At 38.1% G+C, this 18953-nt stretch overlaps 1 protein-coding gene across 1 annotated transcript in view; it reads left to right on the plus strand.

Moving 5' to 3' along the window:
* Positions 1-5744: 5744 nt before the first annotated feature.
* The window catches only part of EFCAB3 (EF-hand calcium binding domain 3), a 337832-nt gene continuing 324623 nt past the window's right edge, over positions 5745-18953 (plus strand). Inside the window, exons 1-4 of the mRNA XM_034640938.1 lie at positions 5745-6166; positions 8234-8371; positions 9627-9698; positions 15437-15580. Coding sequence (XP_034496829.1) covers positions 5839-6166; positions 8234-8371; positions 9627-9698; positions 15437-15580 — 682 coding nt within the window. The 5' untranslated portion in view covers positions 5745-5838. The remainder of the gene's footprint in view (positions 6167-8233; positions 8372-9626; positions 9699-15436; positions 15581-18953) is intronic.

Consider the following 18953-nt stretch of genomic DNA (forward strand, 5'->3'; position numbering starts at 1 on the left):
CAGTCAAAACTAGAGGCTCTGACGGCCAGGGTCACCGAGGCAGAGGAACGCGTTAGCGAATTGGAGGATGGGTTAGTAGAAGAAAAAACGAAAATAGAAGCTGGTCTTAAAAAAATCCACGCCCACGAATGTAGATTACGGGAGATTACTGACTCTATGAAACGATCCAATGTCAGAATCATCGGCATCCCTGAAGGGGTGGAGAAAAACAGAGGTCTAGAAGAGATATTTGAACAAATTGTAGCTGAAAACTTCCCTAATCTAGCAAGGGAAACAAGCATTCGTGTCCAAGAGGCAGAGAGGACCCCATCCAAGCTCAACCAGGACAAACCTACGCCACGGCATGTCATAGTGCAATTCGCAAATATTAGATCCAAGGATACAGTATTGAAAGCGGCCAGGGCAAAGAAATTTCTCACGTACCAAGGCAAAGGTATCAGGATTACGTCAGACCTGTCTACAGAGACCTGGAATGAGAGAAAGGCTTGGGGGGGCATTTTTAAAGCTCTTTCAGAGAAAAACATGCAGCCAAGGATCCTTTATCCAGCAAAGCTGTCATTCAGAATTGATGGAGAAATAAAGACGTTCCAAAATCGCCAATCATTAACCAATTTCGTAACCACGAAACCAGCCCTACAGGAGATATTAAGGGGGGCTCTATAAAGGTAAAAAGGCCCCAAGAGTGATACAGAGCAGCAAGTCACAACCGATACAAAGACTTTAAAGAGAAATGGCATCATTAAAATCATATCTGTCAATAATCTCTATCAATCTAAATGGCTTAAACTCTCCCATAAAACGCCACAGGGTTGCAGATTGGATAAAAAGACATGACCCATCCATTTGCTGTCTACAAGAGACTCATTTTGAACCCAAAGATGCATTCAGACTTAGAGTAAGGGGATGGAGTACCATCTTCCACGCAAATGGACCTCAAAAGAAAGCTGGAGTAGCAATTCTCATATCAGATAGACTGGATTTTAAACTAGAGGCCATAGAGAGAGATACAGAAGGGCACTATATTATTCTTAAAGGAAGTATTCAACAAGTGGATATGACAATTATTAATATATATGCCCCCAACAGGGGAGCAGCAAGATACACAAGCCAACTCTTAACCAAAATAAAGAGACATATAGATAAGAACACAGTAATAGTAGGGGACCTCAACACCCCACTATCAGAAATAGACAGAACACCCTGGCAAAAACTAAGCAAAGAATCAAAGGCTTTGAATGCCATACTCGACGAGTTGGACCTCATAGATATATATAGAACACTACACCCCAGAACCAAAGAATACTCATTCTATTCAAATGCCCATGGAACATTCTCAAGAATAGATCATGCTCTGGGACACAAAACAGGTCTCAGCCAATACCAAAAGATTGAAATTATCCCCTGCATATTCTCAGACCACAACGCTCTGAAATTGGAACTCAACCACAAGGAAAAACCTGGAAGAAACTCAAACACTTGGAGGCTAAGAACCATCCTGCTCAAGAATGACTCGATAAACCAGGAAATCAAAAAACAAATTAAACAATTTATGGAGACCAACGAGAATGAATACACAACGGTCCAAAACCTATGGGATACTGCAAAGGCAGTCCTAAGGGGGAAATACATAGCCATCCAAGCCTCACTCAAAAGAATAGAAAAATCTAAAATGCAGTTTCTATATTCTCACCTCAAGAAACTGGAACAGCAACAGAGGGACAGGCCTAACCCACTGACAAGGAAGGAGTTGACCAAGATTAGAGCAGAAATCAATGAATTAGAGACCAGAACCACAGTAGAGCAGATCAACAGGACTAGAAGCTGGTTCTTTGAGAGAATCCATAAAATTGATAGACCACTGGCAAAACTTGTCCAAAAACAAAGAGAAAGGACTGAGATTATTAAAATTATGACTGAAAAGGGAGAGGTCACGACCAGCACCATTGAAATTGCAAGGATTATTAGAAACTTTTATCAACAGCTATATGCCAAAAAACTAAACAATCTGGAAGAGATGGAGGCCTTCCTGGAAACCTATAAACTACCAAGACTGAAACAGGAAGAAATAGATTTCTTAAATAGGCCAATTAACTATGAAGAAATTGAGTCAGTGATAAACAACCTTCCAAATAATAAAACTCCAGGCCCAGACGGTTTTCCTGGGGAATTCTACCAAACATTCAAAGAAGAAATAATACCTATTCTCCTAAAGCTATTTCAAAAAATAGAAACAGAAGGAAAGCTACCAAACTCATTCTATGAGGCTAATATTACCTTGATCCCCAAACCAGGCAAAGACCCCCTCAAAAAGGAGAATTACAGACCGATTTCTCTAATGAATATGGATGCCAAAATCCTCAACAAGATCCTTGCTAATAGAATCCAACAGTACATTAAAAGGATTATCCATCATGACCAAGTGGGATTCATACCTGGGATGCAAGCATGGTTCAACACTCGCAAATCAATCAATGTGATACATCATATCAACAAGAAAAGACTCAAGAACCATATGATCCTCTCAATTGATGCAGAAAAAGCATTTGACAAAATACAGCATCCTTTCCTGATTAAAACCCTTCAGAGTGTAGGAATAGAGGGTACATTTCTCAATCTCATAAAAGCCATCTATGAAAAGCCTACTGCAAGCATTATTCTCAATGGGGAAAAGCTGGAAGCCTTTCCCTTAAGATCAGGAACACGACAAGGATGCCCACTCTCGCCACTATTATTCAACATAGTACTAGAAGTCCTTGCAACAGCAATCAGAAGACAAAAAGGGATCAAAGGTATCCAAATCGGCAAAGAAGAAGTCAAACTGTCTCTCTTTGCAGATGACATGATACTCTATATGGAAAACCCAAAGGAATCCACTCCCAAACTATTAGAAGTTATAGAACAATTCAGTAAGGTGGCAGGATACAAAATCAATGCCCAGAAATCAGTTGCATTTCTATACACGAATAACGAGACTGAAGAAAGAGAAATTAGGGAATCCATCCCATTTACAATAACACCAAAAACCATGCGTTACCTTGGAATTAACTTAACCAGAGACGTAAAGGACCTATATGCTAGAAACTATAGATCACTTTTGAAAGATATTGAGGAAGACATAAAAAGATGGAAAAATATTCCATGCTCATGGATTGGAAGAATTAACATAGTTAAAATGTCCATACTACCCAGAGCAATCTACACTTTCAATGCTATCCCGATCAAAATACCGAGGACATTTTTCAAAGAACTGGAACAAATAGTCCTTAAATTTGTATGGAACCAGAAAAGGCCCCGAATCTCCAAGGAACTGTTGAAAAGGAAAAACAAAGCTGGGGGCATCACAATGCCGGATTTCGAGCTGTACTACAAAGCTGTGATCACAAAGACAGCATGGTACTGGCACAAAAACAGACACATCGACCAATGGAACAGAATAGAGAACCCAGAAATGGACCCTCGGCTCTTTGGGCAACTAATCTTTGATAAAGCAGGAAAAAACATCCGGTGGAAAAAAGACAGTCTCTTCAATAAATGGTGCTGGGAAAATTGGACAGCTACATGCAAAAGAATGAAACTTGACCACTCTCTCACACCATACACAAAAATAAACTCCAAATGGATGAAAGACCTCAATGTGAGACAGGAATCCATCAAAATTCTAGAGGAGAACATAGGCAACAACTTCTATGACATCGGCCAGAGCAACCTTTTTCACGACACATCTCCAAAGGCAAGAGAAATAAAAGATAAAATGAACTTATGGGACTTTATCAGGATAAAGAGCTTCTGCACAGCCAAGGAAACAGTCAAAAAAACTAAGAGACAGCCCACGGAATGGGAGAATATATTTGCAAAGGACACCACAGATAAAGGACTGGTATCCAAGATCTACAAAGAACTTCTCAAACTCAATACACGAGAAACAAATAAACAAATCATAAAATGGGCAGAAGATATGAACAGACACTTTTCCAATGAAGACATACAAATGGCTAACAGACACATGAAAAAATGTTCAAAATCATTAGCCATCAGGGAAATTCAAATCAAAACCACACTGAGATACCACCTTACGCCAGTTAGAATGGCAAAGATAGACAAGGCAAGAAACAACAATTGTTGGAGAGGATGTGGAGAAAGGGGATCCCTCCTACATTGTTGGTGGGAATGCAAGTTGGTACAGCCACTCTGGAAAACAGTGTGGAGGTCCCTTAAAAAGTTAAAAATTGAACTACCCTATGACCCAGCCATTGCACTACTGGGTGTTTACCCCAAAGATACAGACGTAGTAAAGAGAAGGGCCATATGCACCCCAATGTTCATAGCTGCATTGTCCACAATAGCCAAATCATGGAAGGAGCCGAGATGCCCTTCAACAGATGACTGGATTAAGAAGCTGTGGTCCATATATACAATGGAATATTACTCAGCTATCAGAAAGAACGAATTCTCAACATTTGCTGCAACATGGACGGCACTGGAGGAGATAATGCTAAGTGAAATAAGTCAAGCAGAGAAAGACAATTATCATATGATTTCTCTCATCTATGGAACATAAGAACTAGGAGGATCGGTAGGGGAAGAAAGGGATAAAGAAAAGGGGGGTAATCAGAGGGGGGAATGAAACATGAGAGACTATGGACTGTGAGAGGCAAACTGAGGACTTCAGAGGGGAGGGGGTGGGGGAAGGGGATAGCCTGGTGATGGGTAGTAGGGAGGGCACGTATTGCATGGTGCACTGGGTGTTATACGCAACTAATGAAGCATCAAACTTTACATCGGAATCTGGGGATGTACTGTATGGGGATTAACACAATATAATAAAATAAAATTAAAAAAAAATAAAAAAATAAAAAAAATGAATTAAAAAAATATTTCCAGACATTTAAAGTCCAAATATTTTCCTTAACTTGTTCATTTTAACACACACTAAACTAAGAAACTTTCTATTTTCTCTAAGTGAAATGACTTCATAGTCAAGATTGTGTTGCTACTCTGTTGAAGTTTCTTGTTTTTCTTTGACTTTACTTGATGATCTCATAGAGTTGTTTTGAGGATCAAGTAGTATAACATTTGAAATACTTTAAAATGTGTTATTCAAATGTAACATACTATTCTGAGTCATCAGGTGGACTTTACAAATGAAGCCCTAGTGTGGGATGTCGTATTAATATTTCTCTAAAGATGTTATTTTATATACAAAGTTATTTTTTTCTCCCACAAGTACTGAGAATCTTTGGAGAGTAAATATTTGTATTGTGACTTTATAAATAAAAATTTCCCCATTACAACTTTCTTGTAGTTTGATATGCTCATAATTAAGGGATTTGTAGCTGTATTGACATATCAGCCTATTATCTTTCAAAACTGGCAAAGAGTAGAGAATGAGAACTACCTGCTTTAGGAGGCTATTACTTTTGATTCAGTGTAACTGAATAGCTTTGGATGGAAGAATTTAACTATATTAAACCAGAAGATTACATTTAACCTAGTTAATAGTTCAATCTTTCGGTTATCACCTCTGTAATTTTTTTAAGATGTTAACTTTATTTTATGTATTTAAGCAACTGATAATTTCTTGAATAGCTTTCATGAGGATTTAGTTATTTAAAAAAAAACATTTCAAATTGTACAGGTAAATGAAATAATTAAACATGTTTCTCTTGCTTAGCAATTATGGAATGGTCACCCTTGGATGAATCTACTTCTAACAAAAAGTTATCAAATATGTCAGAATGCTATCTACAATATAGGAAGAAAAGCATTTTATCTTCCAGGCTGTTTGAACCATCATTATTCCCAAAGTTAAATAGAAAAAACCTCCAGTATCATAAAATAATGGAGGATAATGATTACCTTGGACTTAAAAGATCAAAAAATCCTTTGCAAATAAAAAAGTTCCTGAATGGCGTTGATAGCAGCAATACAGGATTCCAGGAACCATATTCAAAGGATGGTATAAACTTTAAGAAACCTTCAGAGAAGATTGAAATTCATGACTCAAAGTCTATACCACATAACTTGAAGAGTATTACGAGCCTCAAAAAGTCTCTGGATAAAAGTGATACTTTTAGTATCCCCAAATGTCAGAAGCCAGCTGTGAGAAGGCATTCCAGCCCCCTAAAACAGGTTTCATTGAAGGAAAAAGCTGCAGTGAATGCTCTGGGTCAGTATCGTATACATAAGTCAAAATGTAGGTCCTTGAGTTCTTGAGTTATCACAGAAACAAGCTGAATTAATCAGTTATTAGATAATTGTATGCATTTCAATTGTCAGTACTTTTGAGTAGCTGCCACTTCTGGTCTGTAGGCCAGCGCATATAACACTGTGGTTTTGATCGTTGTGCCTTTCCAGATGTTCCCTTTTTCAGATGCCTAACTTTGACCAAGAAGCTTATTCAGTGATTAATTGGACTCACTCAAGTTCCCTAGAAAACAGTGGGCCTGTTTTCTTTTGGATATGGTTATTTTATAATTTATTTAACAAAGTATGTAAGAAGTCTATATGAAATTTTTACTCAATTTAAATATATGATATTTATATAATTTAAATATATGATATCCATAATATGTGATATCCATATCCAGTATGATATGATAGTACTTCAAATATTATCTCTTATGGATGTGGGAATATCAAAAGAAAATTAATATTATACATCTCAGCTTCCCAGGGCTTTATCGTCTTCCTCAAAGATGAGCAAGATTTCCCAACCAATATACGTTTTCTTCCTTCTGTGGTACCTCTATCACAGAAATACTGTGTATGAAACTTAATTAAATGCTCTTTCCTGTAGTCCTTGGCTGAAGTTACTTAAGTCATGTTTATTTTCTTTAAAGAAATGTAGTGACCTTTTTATTGCATTTCATATTACATGTAATTGTTAAAATGAGTGCCTAGTGACGTATTAGTGATTCTTATACAGTAATGCATGTTTTCAATAACTCAGTTGAGAAGTGAGTGTGCTCTATTAAGGAGGCACAACAATATTTATCTTGATTCCTTTACTAGTACACTACTGTTACTCTGTGTCTCATTCCTATTTCTGAGTTCTTTATATTCCAAGAAGAATTAAAACCCTGATTAAAGGAATAATGGACTAGTAGGCATTTTGCCAGTGAGTAGAAGACGACTGTGGAAGAAAGTGGTTATCTATCTTCCTGGTGTCACTAAAATCAAATTTCATTGCCATACTTAATGTTCTGAGTATAGAGAAGTGTGAAATAGTTATCTAATATAACTTCTCAAAATAAATTGATGGTAATTGAGCATCTATGAAATGTGACTGTCACATGATTTACATTTAAAAAACAATTTTAATTTTAATTTTAAAATAATTTTAAAATCATAATAATTACACAAAAGTAAAGACATTCCTATATACTTGTCTAGTTTTCCCAGGTGTTAAGATCTTGTATAACCGCAGTAAATGCACTAAACAAGGAAATTAACACTGATACAATATTATTTACTATTCTGAAGACCTTTTTTGATTTTTTTCATTTGTTCCACAAATGTTCTTTTTCTGGTTCAAGATCTCATCCAGGATCAGACATTACATTTGGTTGTCATGTGTCCTTAGTCTCCTCCTTTCTGGGATGGTTTCATGACTGTGACACTTTTGAAGAGTATTGACTAGTTATTTTGTATAATGTCCCTCATTTGGGGTTTTTCTTGTATTTCTTCATGAATAAGTTCAGGCTATGCATTTTTAGCTGGAATACCACCAAAGTGATATTGTGCCCATCTCAGTGCATGATATTAGATGGCTCATCATGGCCATTTATAACTGCTTCTAAAATTTTATGATTTTGAAGATTGTGAACTGAAAGTGTGGTAGACTAAAGTGATGGGAAGGGGAAGAACTCTCATTTTTTGCTTGGAATCCTAGAATTTGAGCACATTGGCGTTTTGATCTCTTGAACTCATTCATTATATTTTAATGAGAACCAAGCAGCATTGGGTAGGCCACTTGAACAGGTTGTTCCTCCAAACAAGTAGTTTATAAATGTTTATAGAATTTTCAAGATTGTTTTCTGTTTGAAGTGTAAGGGAAATATTTAGATATAATGTAAGATACAACAGAAATATGAAGAAAAAAGCAGTCCTATGAAATAACATTAAGTAGATAAAACTTGCTTTCTGATTACTAGATAAAGATTTTGGGTACTAATTATTGCTTAAGACACATAAATTCTGTTGCTGAATAATACTTTACATTTTGTATATTTAGAAAACATATGTAACGCTATCAATAAACTCCAAGAAAATTACATTGCTGCAGAAGAACTTCAGTCCATTTTACCTTCAATAGGAATTACTTTATCAGACAAAGAGTTCAAGAAGATTGTGACAGACACTAGTGAACATGGTGAGACTGATAATGCCAAACTTTTTGAGAAATTTAGATACTTTTATGGGATACTGTTAAATGATGTTATAAGTTCTCTCAGCTAGGAATGGAGCAGAATGGGCCCTGCTAAAGAAGATTCTAAAGGAACAGATATAAAAATGGAAAGTAGTTTATTAAAAAAAAAAGTTCCTGGAAAGTCTGACCTAATGGATTGATTTGGAGGAGATAGGCCTATTATATCTCAATTTTTTATGTAAGACTCCATGACTATGCCTAGCTATGCCTTCTAGTATGGGACAGGTACTGGAGAAGTCTGATCCAGTTGTAGGGAGGTTCAGGCAGTAAGACCACAATATCTAAGATGTACAAAAATCTCTAAGCAAATAGCCTAAGGATCCAAGAAGAAATAATTGGAGATTCCAAAATGGAAGAGTGCTGCAACTAGGAATTTAGGGCTAGTGCTACTTAAACAAAAAGGCAGGAAGTTAGCAACTAGATGTTAAATGGCATATCCCAGTCACCAGCCTAAATTCAGGGCTGAGTTTAAGTTTCCAGGAAGTGTTGTATTAGAGAAGTTGTTTTATCATTAAGTAAGAACTGTCCACAGCAGAAGTTCAGTTGAGGAGAGGGCAGAGGCAACATTTTGGGGAAACACTGACTTGGGAATTTGTTAGAAATGAATTCTTAGAACCTGAACAAAATTTCCTAGCTAAGGCAAATAGAAAAGAAGATTTGATTTAAAAAAATCTAAGGAGTAAGTGCTACTAAAATTATTGAGCCCTTTCTGTTGCTTATCAGGATTGGTATGATCACTGTGGAGGGTTTGTACCTAAAAAAAGATAGTTATTTGGATCAGCTGCATACTAGGTATAGAGATGGGGACACTTGGGTCTGTAAGACCTGGTTAGTATTGTCAAGGTGTCTTAAAGGATAGCATATTGACTGGGTTTTCTTGATGGTATGAAATAGATTCAAATTTCTCATGGTCCATCTATATGGGCACTTTTCCTTTTTCCTGTATCTATCAAGAACTGAGTACCTAACTCAGTCCATTGCATTTTATAGTAGATATTTAAAAATTGTTGAGTAATTGTTGAAATGAAATGAACTGACCTTATTTAGAAGGACTCATCTAGGGAGACAAGGTATGAAGACTTGATAGGATGATGACGAAGAGAAGGAGAGGTAATTCTTTCATAGTTGTATTAAAATATGAATTTGCCTTTTATGCAAAAGCACAACAGAATGCGTAATCTAACTCTTTATTTTACAGAAAGTGGAATGGTGAACTTAGATGACTTTATGAATGCTCTCTCCATGGAGCAAAGTGTTCCTGAATATGATGGTAGGTGGGAAGTTTATTTTAAAATGGTTTGGAGGAAAGAAGCAGTTAGGTTGAAAAGAGTTAGGTTCAACTGAACTGAGTTTGCTTTTCAGATAGAGACTAAATAATTCTGAAATCCTTAGGCAAGCCATTTGCCAGTTTTTTAAAGACTTGCTCTATCAAGGTAATAATAGCTAACTTGCTTATCTCACAGGGTTGTTATATGGATTTTAAAAACTGTAAAGTACTACATAAATGTACAGTAATAGTAAGTAAGTGAGGAGGTGAAATGGGTACTTAGCTCCATTCTTAGCAATTGATGGATGATTTGATTTTTAATTTTTTTAAGGATTTTATTTATTTATTTGTGTGTGTGTGAGAGAGAGAGAGAGAAGGCCCAAGCAGGGGGAGCAGAGGGACAGGCAGAGGGAGAAGCAGACTCCCGCTGAGCAAGGAGCCCAATGCGGGACTTGATCACAGGTCACTGGGGTCATGACCTGAGCCAAAGGCAGACGTTTAACCAACTGAGCCACCCAGGTGTCCCTGATTTTTAATTTTTTATAAGGAACTTGTTTGAATGAAATACTGGTTTGGTTTGCTTTTGTTTTGGACCATTTCTAAAAACAGCTCTATTGGTGTACAATTTACATACATAAAATTCACCTATGCAATTTTTATGAAATTTGCAGTCATACAACTATTACCACAAACCAGTTTTAAAATTTTTGCTATGATTTTATTTTTTTATACAAATAATTAAATATTTTCCAGCAAGATTTAAAGAAGTGAAAGATAATAAGGGTTGCTGTTTTTATTTCCTTTTATTCATACACTAAAGAAGAAAGATAAGCTTTTCATCTCTTCCCAAAAGATTTCTCAGATAAGGAAAAATTAATCCAAAGGAAAAGATTTTCTCTTATACTTAGATAAAAAGTCTCACGTTAAAAGCTACACTATCATTTGTCGTTTCTGATGAACGTAAGCTCTTAAGTGTCTGGATTTCTTGAAGACACTATTATCAAATCAATTTCTTGAATGCTTCACTGTGCAATCATTTTTTCACCAACTCAGTCATTGTTTCATTGCTGTTTTTTGAGGTAATGTCTTGGTCACAGCTAACTGCCCTCCTTCCCCCCCCCCGCCCTTTCCCATTATACTATTTTTAAATTTTATTTTTAAATGTAGTATTTAACACATAACATAAAATTTACCATCTTAACCATTTGTAAGTGTACAATTCAATAATGTTAGGGTTAAATATATTCACATTGTTTTATGACCAATCTCTAGAACTTTTTCACTTTGCAAAACTGAAACTGTACCCATTAAACAACTACCTATCCCTGCCTCTCCAGCTTCTGGCAGCCATCATTCTACTTTCTGTTTCTGTGAATTTGTCCACTCTGGATATTTGAGTGGAAAAATAACAGTATTGTCTTTTTGTGAATGGCTTATTTCACTTATCATAATACGCCCAAGATTCATCTATGTTGTAGCATGTGTCAGAATCTCCTTCCCTTTTCATGCTAACTAATATTCCATTGCGCTTGTATACCTTTCATTCATTCATAGACACTTGTATTACTTCTACCTCTTGGCAATTGTGACTAGTGCTGCTGTGAATGTGAGTATGCAAATATCTCTTTGAGCTCCTGCATTCAATTCTTTGGAAATTGGACCAGAAGTGGACGCAATCAAGTTTTATAACATTTCCATCACTCCTAAAATCTCTCGTGCCCATTTGCAGTTAAATCTCTACTTACATCCCCAGACTACCACTAATCTACTTTCTTTTTTTAAAAAGATTTTATTTATTTATTTGAGAGAGAATGAGAATGAACAGGGTGGGGGGCAAAGAGAAAGGAAGAAACAGACTCCCTGTGGAGCAGGGAACCCTACACAGGACCCTGAGATCACGACTGCAGCTGAAGGCAGTTGCTTAACTGACTGAGCCACCCAGGTGCCCACTTATCTGCTTTCTATCTCTATAAATTTGCCTCTTTTTTTACATTTAATATAAACAAAATCATATAACATGTGGTCTTTTGTGCCTGACTTCCTTCACTTTTTTTGAGGCTAATTCATGTTGTTGTCTGTATCAGTAGTTTGTCCTTTTTATTACTAAGTAAATCCATATTATATTTTATGGATATACTTTATTTTGTTGATGGTTCACCAGTTCACGGACATTTCTTATTTGCAGTTTGGGACTGGTATGAATAATGCTGAAATTAACATTTGCATACTTGCCTACCAGACACCAGACATATATTTGTGTTTCTCTTGGGTAGATTCATAGGAGAATAATTACTAGTGTATGTGGTAAATTTATGTTTTGCTTTTAAAGAAATTGCCAAACTGTTTTCCAAAGTAGTTATGCCATTTTTATTCTGATCAGCAATGTATGAAGATTCTAGTTTCTTCATATCCTTCTCAACACTTGTTATTATCTTTTTGTTTATAACCATTATAGTAAGCGTGTAGTGGAATTTCATTGTAGTTTTATTTTGCATTGCCGTAATGACTACTAATGTCAAGTATATTTGCACATGCTTACTAGCCATTCATATATCTTTGGTGAAATATGTATTCAAACTTTTGCCCATTTTTAGAATTCCATTTTGATTTATCTGTAGTGTTTCAGAGTGTATCTCTTTGTATAGCTTTTTAAGTTGTTGTTCCAGGTATTACGTTATATATGCATAACTTATCACAGTCTACTGGTTCCATCATTTTACCAGTTCAAGTGAAATACAGTAGCCTTATCTCCTCTTATATCCCTCCCCCATTTATGATATAATTGTCTTAAATAATTTTTTTACATTTATTTAAAACCACCTCAGGCAGTTTTATAATTTTTGCTTCAACCATTAAACTTGATTTAAAAATTTAAGAGGAGAAGGAAAGCCTACTATATTTACCCATATTTTGGCTTACCATTTTCTTTCTTCTTTCCTGATATTCCAGAGTTCATTCTTTTATCCTGTCCTTTCTGTTTAAAGAAATTTCATTAGCCATTCATAGGTCTACTGGCAACAAATTCTCTTAGTTTTCTTTCATCTGAGAACATCTTGATTTCTTCTTCATGCCTGAATATTTTTTCTGAGTATGGGATGTTAGGTTGACAGTACTTTCCTTTCAATACTTGAAAAATATTGTGCCACATTATTCTGGATTCTGTGGTTTCTGATATAAATCCTGTCATTCAGATTGGTTTTCTTTCCATATATTGTTTTTCCTTGGATGCTTTCAAGATTTTTTTTCTTTGTCTTTAATTTTTAGAAGCTTAATTATGATGTTTCTTGACATGGATTTCTTTGGATTTATCCTGTTTGAGGTTCACTTTTTTTTTTTTTTTTGATCTACAGGCTAGTGTTTCTTGCTAAATATTTGGGAAATGTTCAGGCATTATTTCTCTGAATACCTTTTTTTCTTTTTTTTTTTTTAAAGATTTTATTTATTTATTTGACAGAGAGAGACAGCCAGCGAGAGAGGGAACACAAACAGGGGGAGTGGGAGAGGAAGAAGCAGGCTCCTAGTGGAGGAGCCTGATGTGGAGCTCGATCCTGTAACGCCGGGATCATGCCTTGAGCCAAAGGCAGACGCTTAACGACTGCACCACCCAAGCGCCCCTGAATACCTTTTTAACCATGGTCTCTTTCTCCTCTTCTGGGACATAAATGTTAGATTTATTTTATTTTATTTTATTTTATTTTTTGAGAGAGAGAGAGAGCGAACAAGTGGGGCATGAGAAGGGCGGCAGACAGAGGGAGAGGAATAAGCAGGCTCCCAGCTGAGCAGGGAGCCCGAGGAGGACAACGTGGGGCTTAATCCCAGGACCCTGAGATCATGACCTGAGCTGAAGTCAGATGCTTAACCAACTGAGCCACCCAGGTGCCCAATTAGATTGTTTTTATATTCCTACAGGTCCCTGAAATTATTCATTTTTTGGTCAGTTTTCTCAGTGTTGTTCATTGGGTGATTTCTATTGCTGTCTTTCAGTTCATTGATTCTTTCCTTTCTGTCCTCCCTTCAGCTTTTGAGTCCATCCTCTGAGCTTTTTATTCCAGTTATTATATTTTTTAGTTATGAAATTTCCATTTGGACTTTGGTGTGTTGATGTCTGTGCAATAGACAAAGCACACTGCTTTCTCAGTCTTCACATACTGGCCTTGTACAGGAGAAGACCCTCACCAGTCAGTCCAGCCAGATATTCTCTGGGCCTTCCCCAGGCTCCAGGACTGACAAGACACATGCTGGTTCTTGAAAAGCTGAGGTGCTGGATACATGGATAAACTCTTCCCTCTCCAGGGGGAAACCAAGAGCTGAGATTTTTAATCTACTCTGTGCTCAGCAGAGGAGAGGATCACTGGTATCTACCAGCCCAAGCCACTACCTTTATTCTATGTAAACAACTAGGCTGTCCTAGAATCATCAGAGCTCCAAGATTGGCAAGACAAGAGCCAGTCATCTGGGGAGGCCTTTTGGAGAAGTTGGACTGGTAGATGTGTGAACCAATGGCCCCTTTCCCTTGGGTGAAGCTGGGAGCTCTTCTGGATCATATGGTGCTGCACTGGGGGCAGGGTCTCCAGCTTTTGCAGGAGGTTGTCCCAAATCTTCCTACCAGCTTCAGTGCATCTGGTTTTGCCTTCTCCTGGGGTATAAGAGCCTTTCAGTTAGTTTCTGATTTCTCATAAAGGGAATTTATTTTTGAGTTTCTGCTCAATCAGTGTGTTTGTGGGAAGAAGGGTCCAATGCTTCCTACTCAACCATCTTGCTTATGTTACTCATCAGCTGTTTGCTTTTAAATGAGAATTTCTTTCACCTAAAAATTCCTTTCACGAAATAGTAACACGTATCTTGTTGTACATATTTATATATAAAAATCATCTTTTTAAGAATCATCTAATTCAGACATCATTTTGATAATCATTTCTTTATTTAGCAATCTATAATGATTTCCAGTGATTGCCTAAAGTTGATTAACGCCTCCTGATAATGGCTTTAATGCCCTCCAATGCCCAGCTTCCTCACTTTACCTATCCTAATCTTCTATTAAAGAAAGTCTATTTGAGTTTAATTTGTTCCAAAGTTTACACACACACACACACACACACACACACACGTGCATGTATCTATCAACCCCCTTAATAATTCTATATATTTGCAAGTTATTTTAAGAAAGTTTTCATTGCAGTAAAAATTTATCTGTTTAAATTTAATGAATGGAATACTGCCCAAATTTGTGAAGCATATATTCCAAAGTATTATAAAAAGACATATAGGATAGTTATTTCCAAGTAATAATATTTATATATACAGAAGATAAACTAAGATAAATTTACCAAAGACTGAGCCATGTATCACTATGAAAACTTACCCCAATTCATCATTTGGAGTAAATGTCATCATTTTCTACTTGTGTTTTTGCTATGGAGAAACAGACTGCTAGGAAATTTTAAATTATTAGAAAATCAAATGAGGAAATTGTATAATATTTTTGTTTCTATGCATTTAAATTGCAATTAAATTGGCACTTCCTTAGATACAGAGACTATGGCAAGTAGAATGTATTTTTGGCTCTGATTTTATACTTTGCTGGTTTTCAGTATTATGAAGAATTCTGGTAATTCTTTTTATACATAACGTTTCTGAAGTTCTTGTTTGTTAACTTAGTGTTAAAATAAAATTCATCTTACTGTTGGTGTTTTCTTTTTGTCTTATATTTAATACTTAATAGCATACTGCTTTGTTTTCAGTGTTGACTGATGTCATTAAAGCCCTTGATAAAATTAAAGATGAAAATATGGATTATGAGGATCTGAATACTTGTCTTCAGGATTTTGGAGTTTACCTTTCTAAGCCAGAATTTGAGAAGATCAAAGAGCTGACTGAAGCTAATGGTAAGTGATATATTTTCAGGAAAACTGGGTTTACACATATGAAAGAGGGTCACTTTGCAATTTTTTCTCCTCAGAATAATGACTATTATTTTTATTAGAAAAATGGTCATTAAAATTAAACCAATACAGAAAAATACTCAAAAGTACACAAAACTCACAAAATCCCATTACCCAGAAATAACCAGTAATAACCATCTTTTCAGACATTTTTTCCCAAAGGTAAATGCTCAAACAAAAAGAAAGTAGGGTTTCTGATTTTGCTTTCTGACAAGGTAGAGGTCAGGACAAAAGGCATTAAATGGGACAAAAGACTCTTTATTATGTCAAAGCCCACAATTCATAATGAAGGTACTAGTGTTGATCTTTGTAACTAGCTAACTTTGTTATAAATAGTTATAAATAACTAACTTTGACTAGTTTCACCCTTATAACTTAGCAGCAACTTTTCTAAAGCGAATGGGTGGTAGTGAAGTAGACAAATGGGTGGTGTTTTAAGTGAAATGAGAATGGCCATGAATTGATAATATTTGCAACTAGGGGGAGAGTAAATGAGCTTTTATTACAATATATTTTTTATTTTGTGTACATTTAAAATTTTCCATAATAAAAAATTTAAAAAAGTGAAAAAATAGGAATATAAGATATGTAAGACCTATGTAAAGAAAATGATAAGACTTTGTTAAGATATTATAAAATACCTAAATAAATGGAAATATATCCCATATTCATAAATTCAGAGACCCAAGACAGTCAATTCTCCTAATTTATTTATCCAAAGCAATTCTGTTAAAATCTTGACTTTTTTTGATGAGTTGATTCTAATATTTGTATGAATGAACAAAGGCCAAGAATAGCTAAAACACTCTTGAGGAAAGAAAACATGTGTATAGGGGTGTGTGAGTGGTGTTGGAGGGGACTTGCTCTCCTTAATGTCAAAACTCATTATAAAATGTGTGAGAATAGCACAGGGATAGAGAAATTGACTGATAGGACAGGATGAGAAACTCCCAAACATATCCACATACATATATGGAAACATACATAATGAGGTGGCCATTACTTGGGGGAAAAACACCATTTAATAAATGATGCTGGAATAATTAATTATTGAAATGCAAAAAATGAGATCAGATCCCTATCTGTGTATCATATTCAATAATAATTTCCAGATGTGAACAGTAAAAGTTTTAGAGGGGGAGGTTAAGATGGCGGAGGAGTAGGGGACCCCTTTTTCAGCTGGTCCCCTGAGTTGAGCTGGATAGGTACCAGACCAGCAGGAATATCCACGGAATCAGCCTGAGACGCAGGAAGATACATCTGGATCTCTACAAATGAACATCTCCAGCGCTGAGTATCGAGGTACGAAGCGGGGAGCCGTGAAACCGCGCACAGATATCGGAAGCTAAACAGAAGGGGGAGGGAGCCGCCGTGTCAGGGCGCCGGGAAGCGGTAGCCACCTGCAAGGGGGAGCGGACAGACCGCGGACCCGCACGCTTGAGACAGCAGGCTGAGAAGGGAGCTCCGGGAGCGCACGCGGGACGGCTGGCGGTTGGCGGGCCACCTGCACGGGGGAGCAGGCGGACTCGCGGTGCACCCACGAGACAGCAGACTTAGAACGCGAGCTCCAGGAGCGCGCACGCAGGGCGGCTGGCGGGCCACCTGCACCGGGGAGCGGGCGGACCGCGGACCCGCACTCTGGAAACGGCAGACTGAGTCCGTGAGCCGGGAGCGTGCACCACCAAGCATCTCACGGAGCTCCGGAGCTCCGGTGTGCTCACTGGATCGAGGCTGAGACCGGGAGCTCCGGGAGCGTCCGCGGGGCGGCTGGCGGCTGGAGGGCCACCTGCACGGGGGAGCAGGCGGACTCGCGGTCAGCACCCGTGAGACACCAGACTGAGACGGGGAGCTCCGGGAGCCCGCGCGGGGCGGCTGGCGGCGGGCGGGGTTGGAAACACAAAGGACAGAGACGTGCCGGCCCTGGAAGTGAGGGCTGGGACGCCGGGTGTGGGGCGCACAGCCCGGGATGCTGCAGGGTTGAGCAGCACCAACAGAAACAGAGTTAAAGTGGCCAGAACATCAGTGGAGAACGATCCGCGATCCCTCTGTTCTGAGACAGAGGCTGAATTTCAGCCGCTGCTGCTCTCTCAGAAGAGGCATAGCAAACCGCCAGGGAAAGCCGCCAGAGAACAAAAGCCCGGAAATACCGGCTCACAGGGTGCCCATCCCCATCCCCCCTCGCAAGGGACACAGAGACTCTACCCAAACAGGGTTTTCTGAGTACCTGCAGGCAGGCCCCTCCCCCAGAAGGCAGGCTGAAAAATCAAGAAGCCCACAACCCGGAGCGCCTGAGTGGCGCAGTCACCAAGCACCTGTCTTCGGATTAGGGTGTGATCACAACGCTCCGTAAGGAGTCCTTCATCGGGCTTCTCCACCGGGAACCTGCTTCTTCCTCTCCCACTCCTCTGCTTGGGTTCCCTTTCTTGCTGACTGTCTCTCTCTCTCTCAAATAAATAAATAAACTCTTTAAGGAAGAAGCCCACATCCCTAAGATCTCTATAAAACAAGGGCGCACGGCCTGGGTCCCAGTCAACACTTGGGCTCTGGACAACCCTGCAATCTCTCTTCATCAGAATGACGAGAAGGAGAAGTCCCCCCCAGCAAAGAAAAGATAATGAGTCTGTGGCCTCTGCCACAGAATTGGCCTCGGCCACAGAATTAATACATATGGATGTATCCCAATTATCAGAAATGGAATTCAGAGCAACAATGGTCAAGATGATGAGTAAACTTGAAAAAAGCATCAGAGAAAGCGTTGCTGAGAATATAGAATCCCTAAGGGCAGAAATGAGAGCGAATCTGACAGAAATTAAAAATTCTATGAGCCAAATGCAGTCAAAACTAGAGGCTCTGACGGCCAGGGTCACCGAGGCAGAGGAACGCGTTAGCGAATTGGAGGATGGGTTAGTAGAAGAAAAAACGAAAATAGAAGCTGGTCTTAAAAAAATCCACGCCCACGAATGTAGATTACGGGAGATTACTGACTCTATGAAACGATCCAATGTCAGAATCATCGGCATCCCTGAAGGGGTGGAGAAAAACAGAGGTCTAGAAGAGATATTTGAACAAATTGTAGCTGAAAACTTCCCTAATCTAGCAAGGGAAACAAGCATTCGTGTCCAAGAGGCAGAGAGGACCCCATCCAAGCTCAACCAGGACAAACCTACGCCACGGCATGTCATAGTGCAATTCGCAAATATTAGATCCAAGGATACAGTATTGAAAGCGGCCAGGGCAAAGAAATTTCTCACGTACCAAGGCAAAGGTATCAGGATTACGTCAGACCTGTCTACAGAGACCTGGAATGAGAGAAAGG

This window comes from Ailuropoda melanoleuca, chromosome 13, assembly GCF_002007445.2.
Source record: "Ailuropoda melanoleuca isolate Jingjing chromosome 13, ASM200744v2, whole genome shotgun sequence".
Classification (NCBI taxonomy): Eukaryota; Metazoa; Chordata; class Mammalia; order Carnivora; family Ursidae; genus Ailuropoda; species Ailuropoda melanoleuca.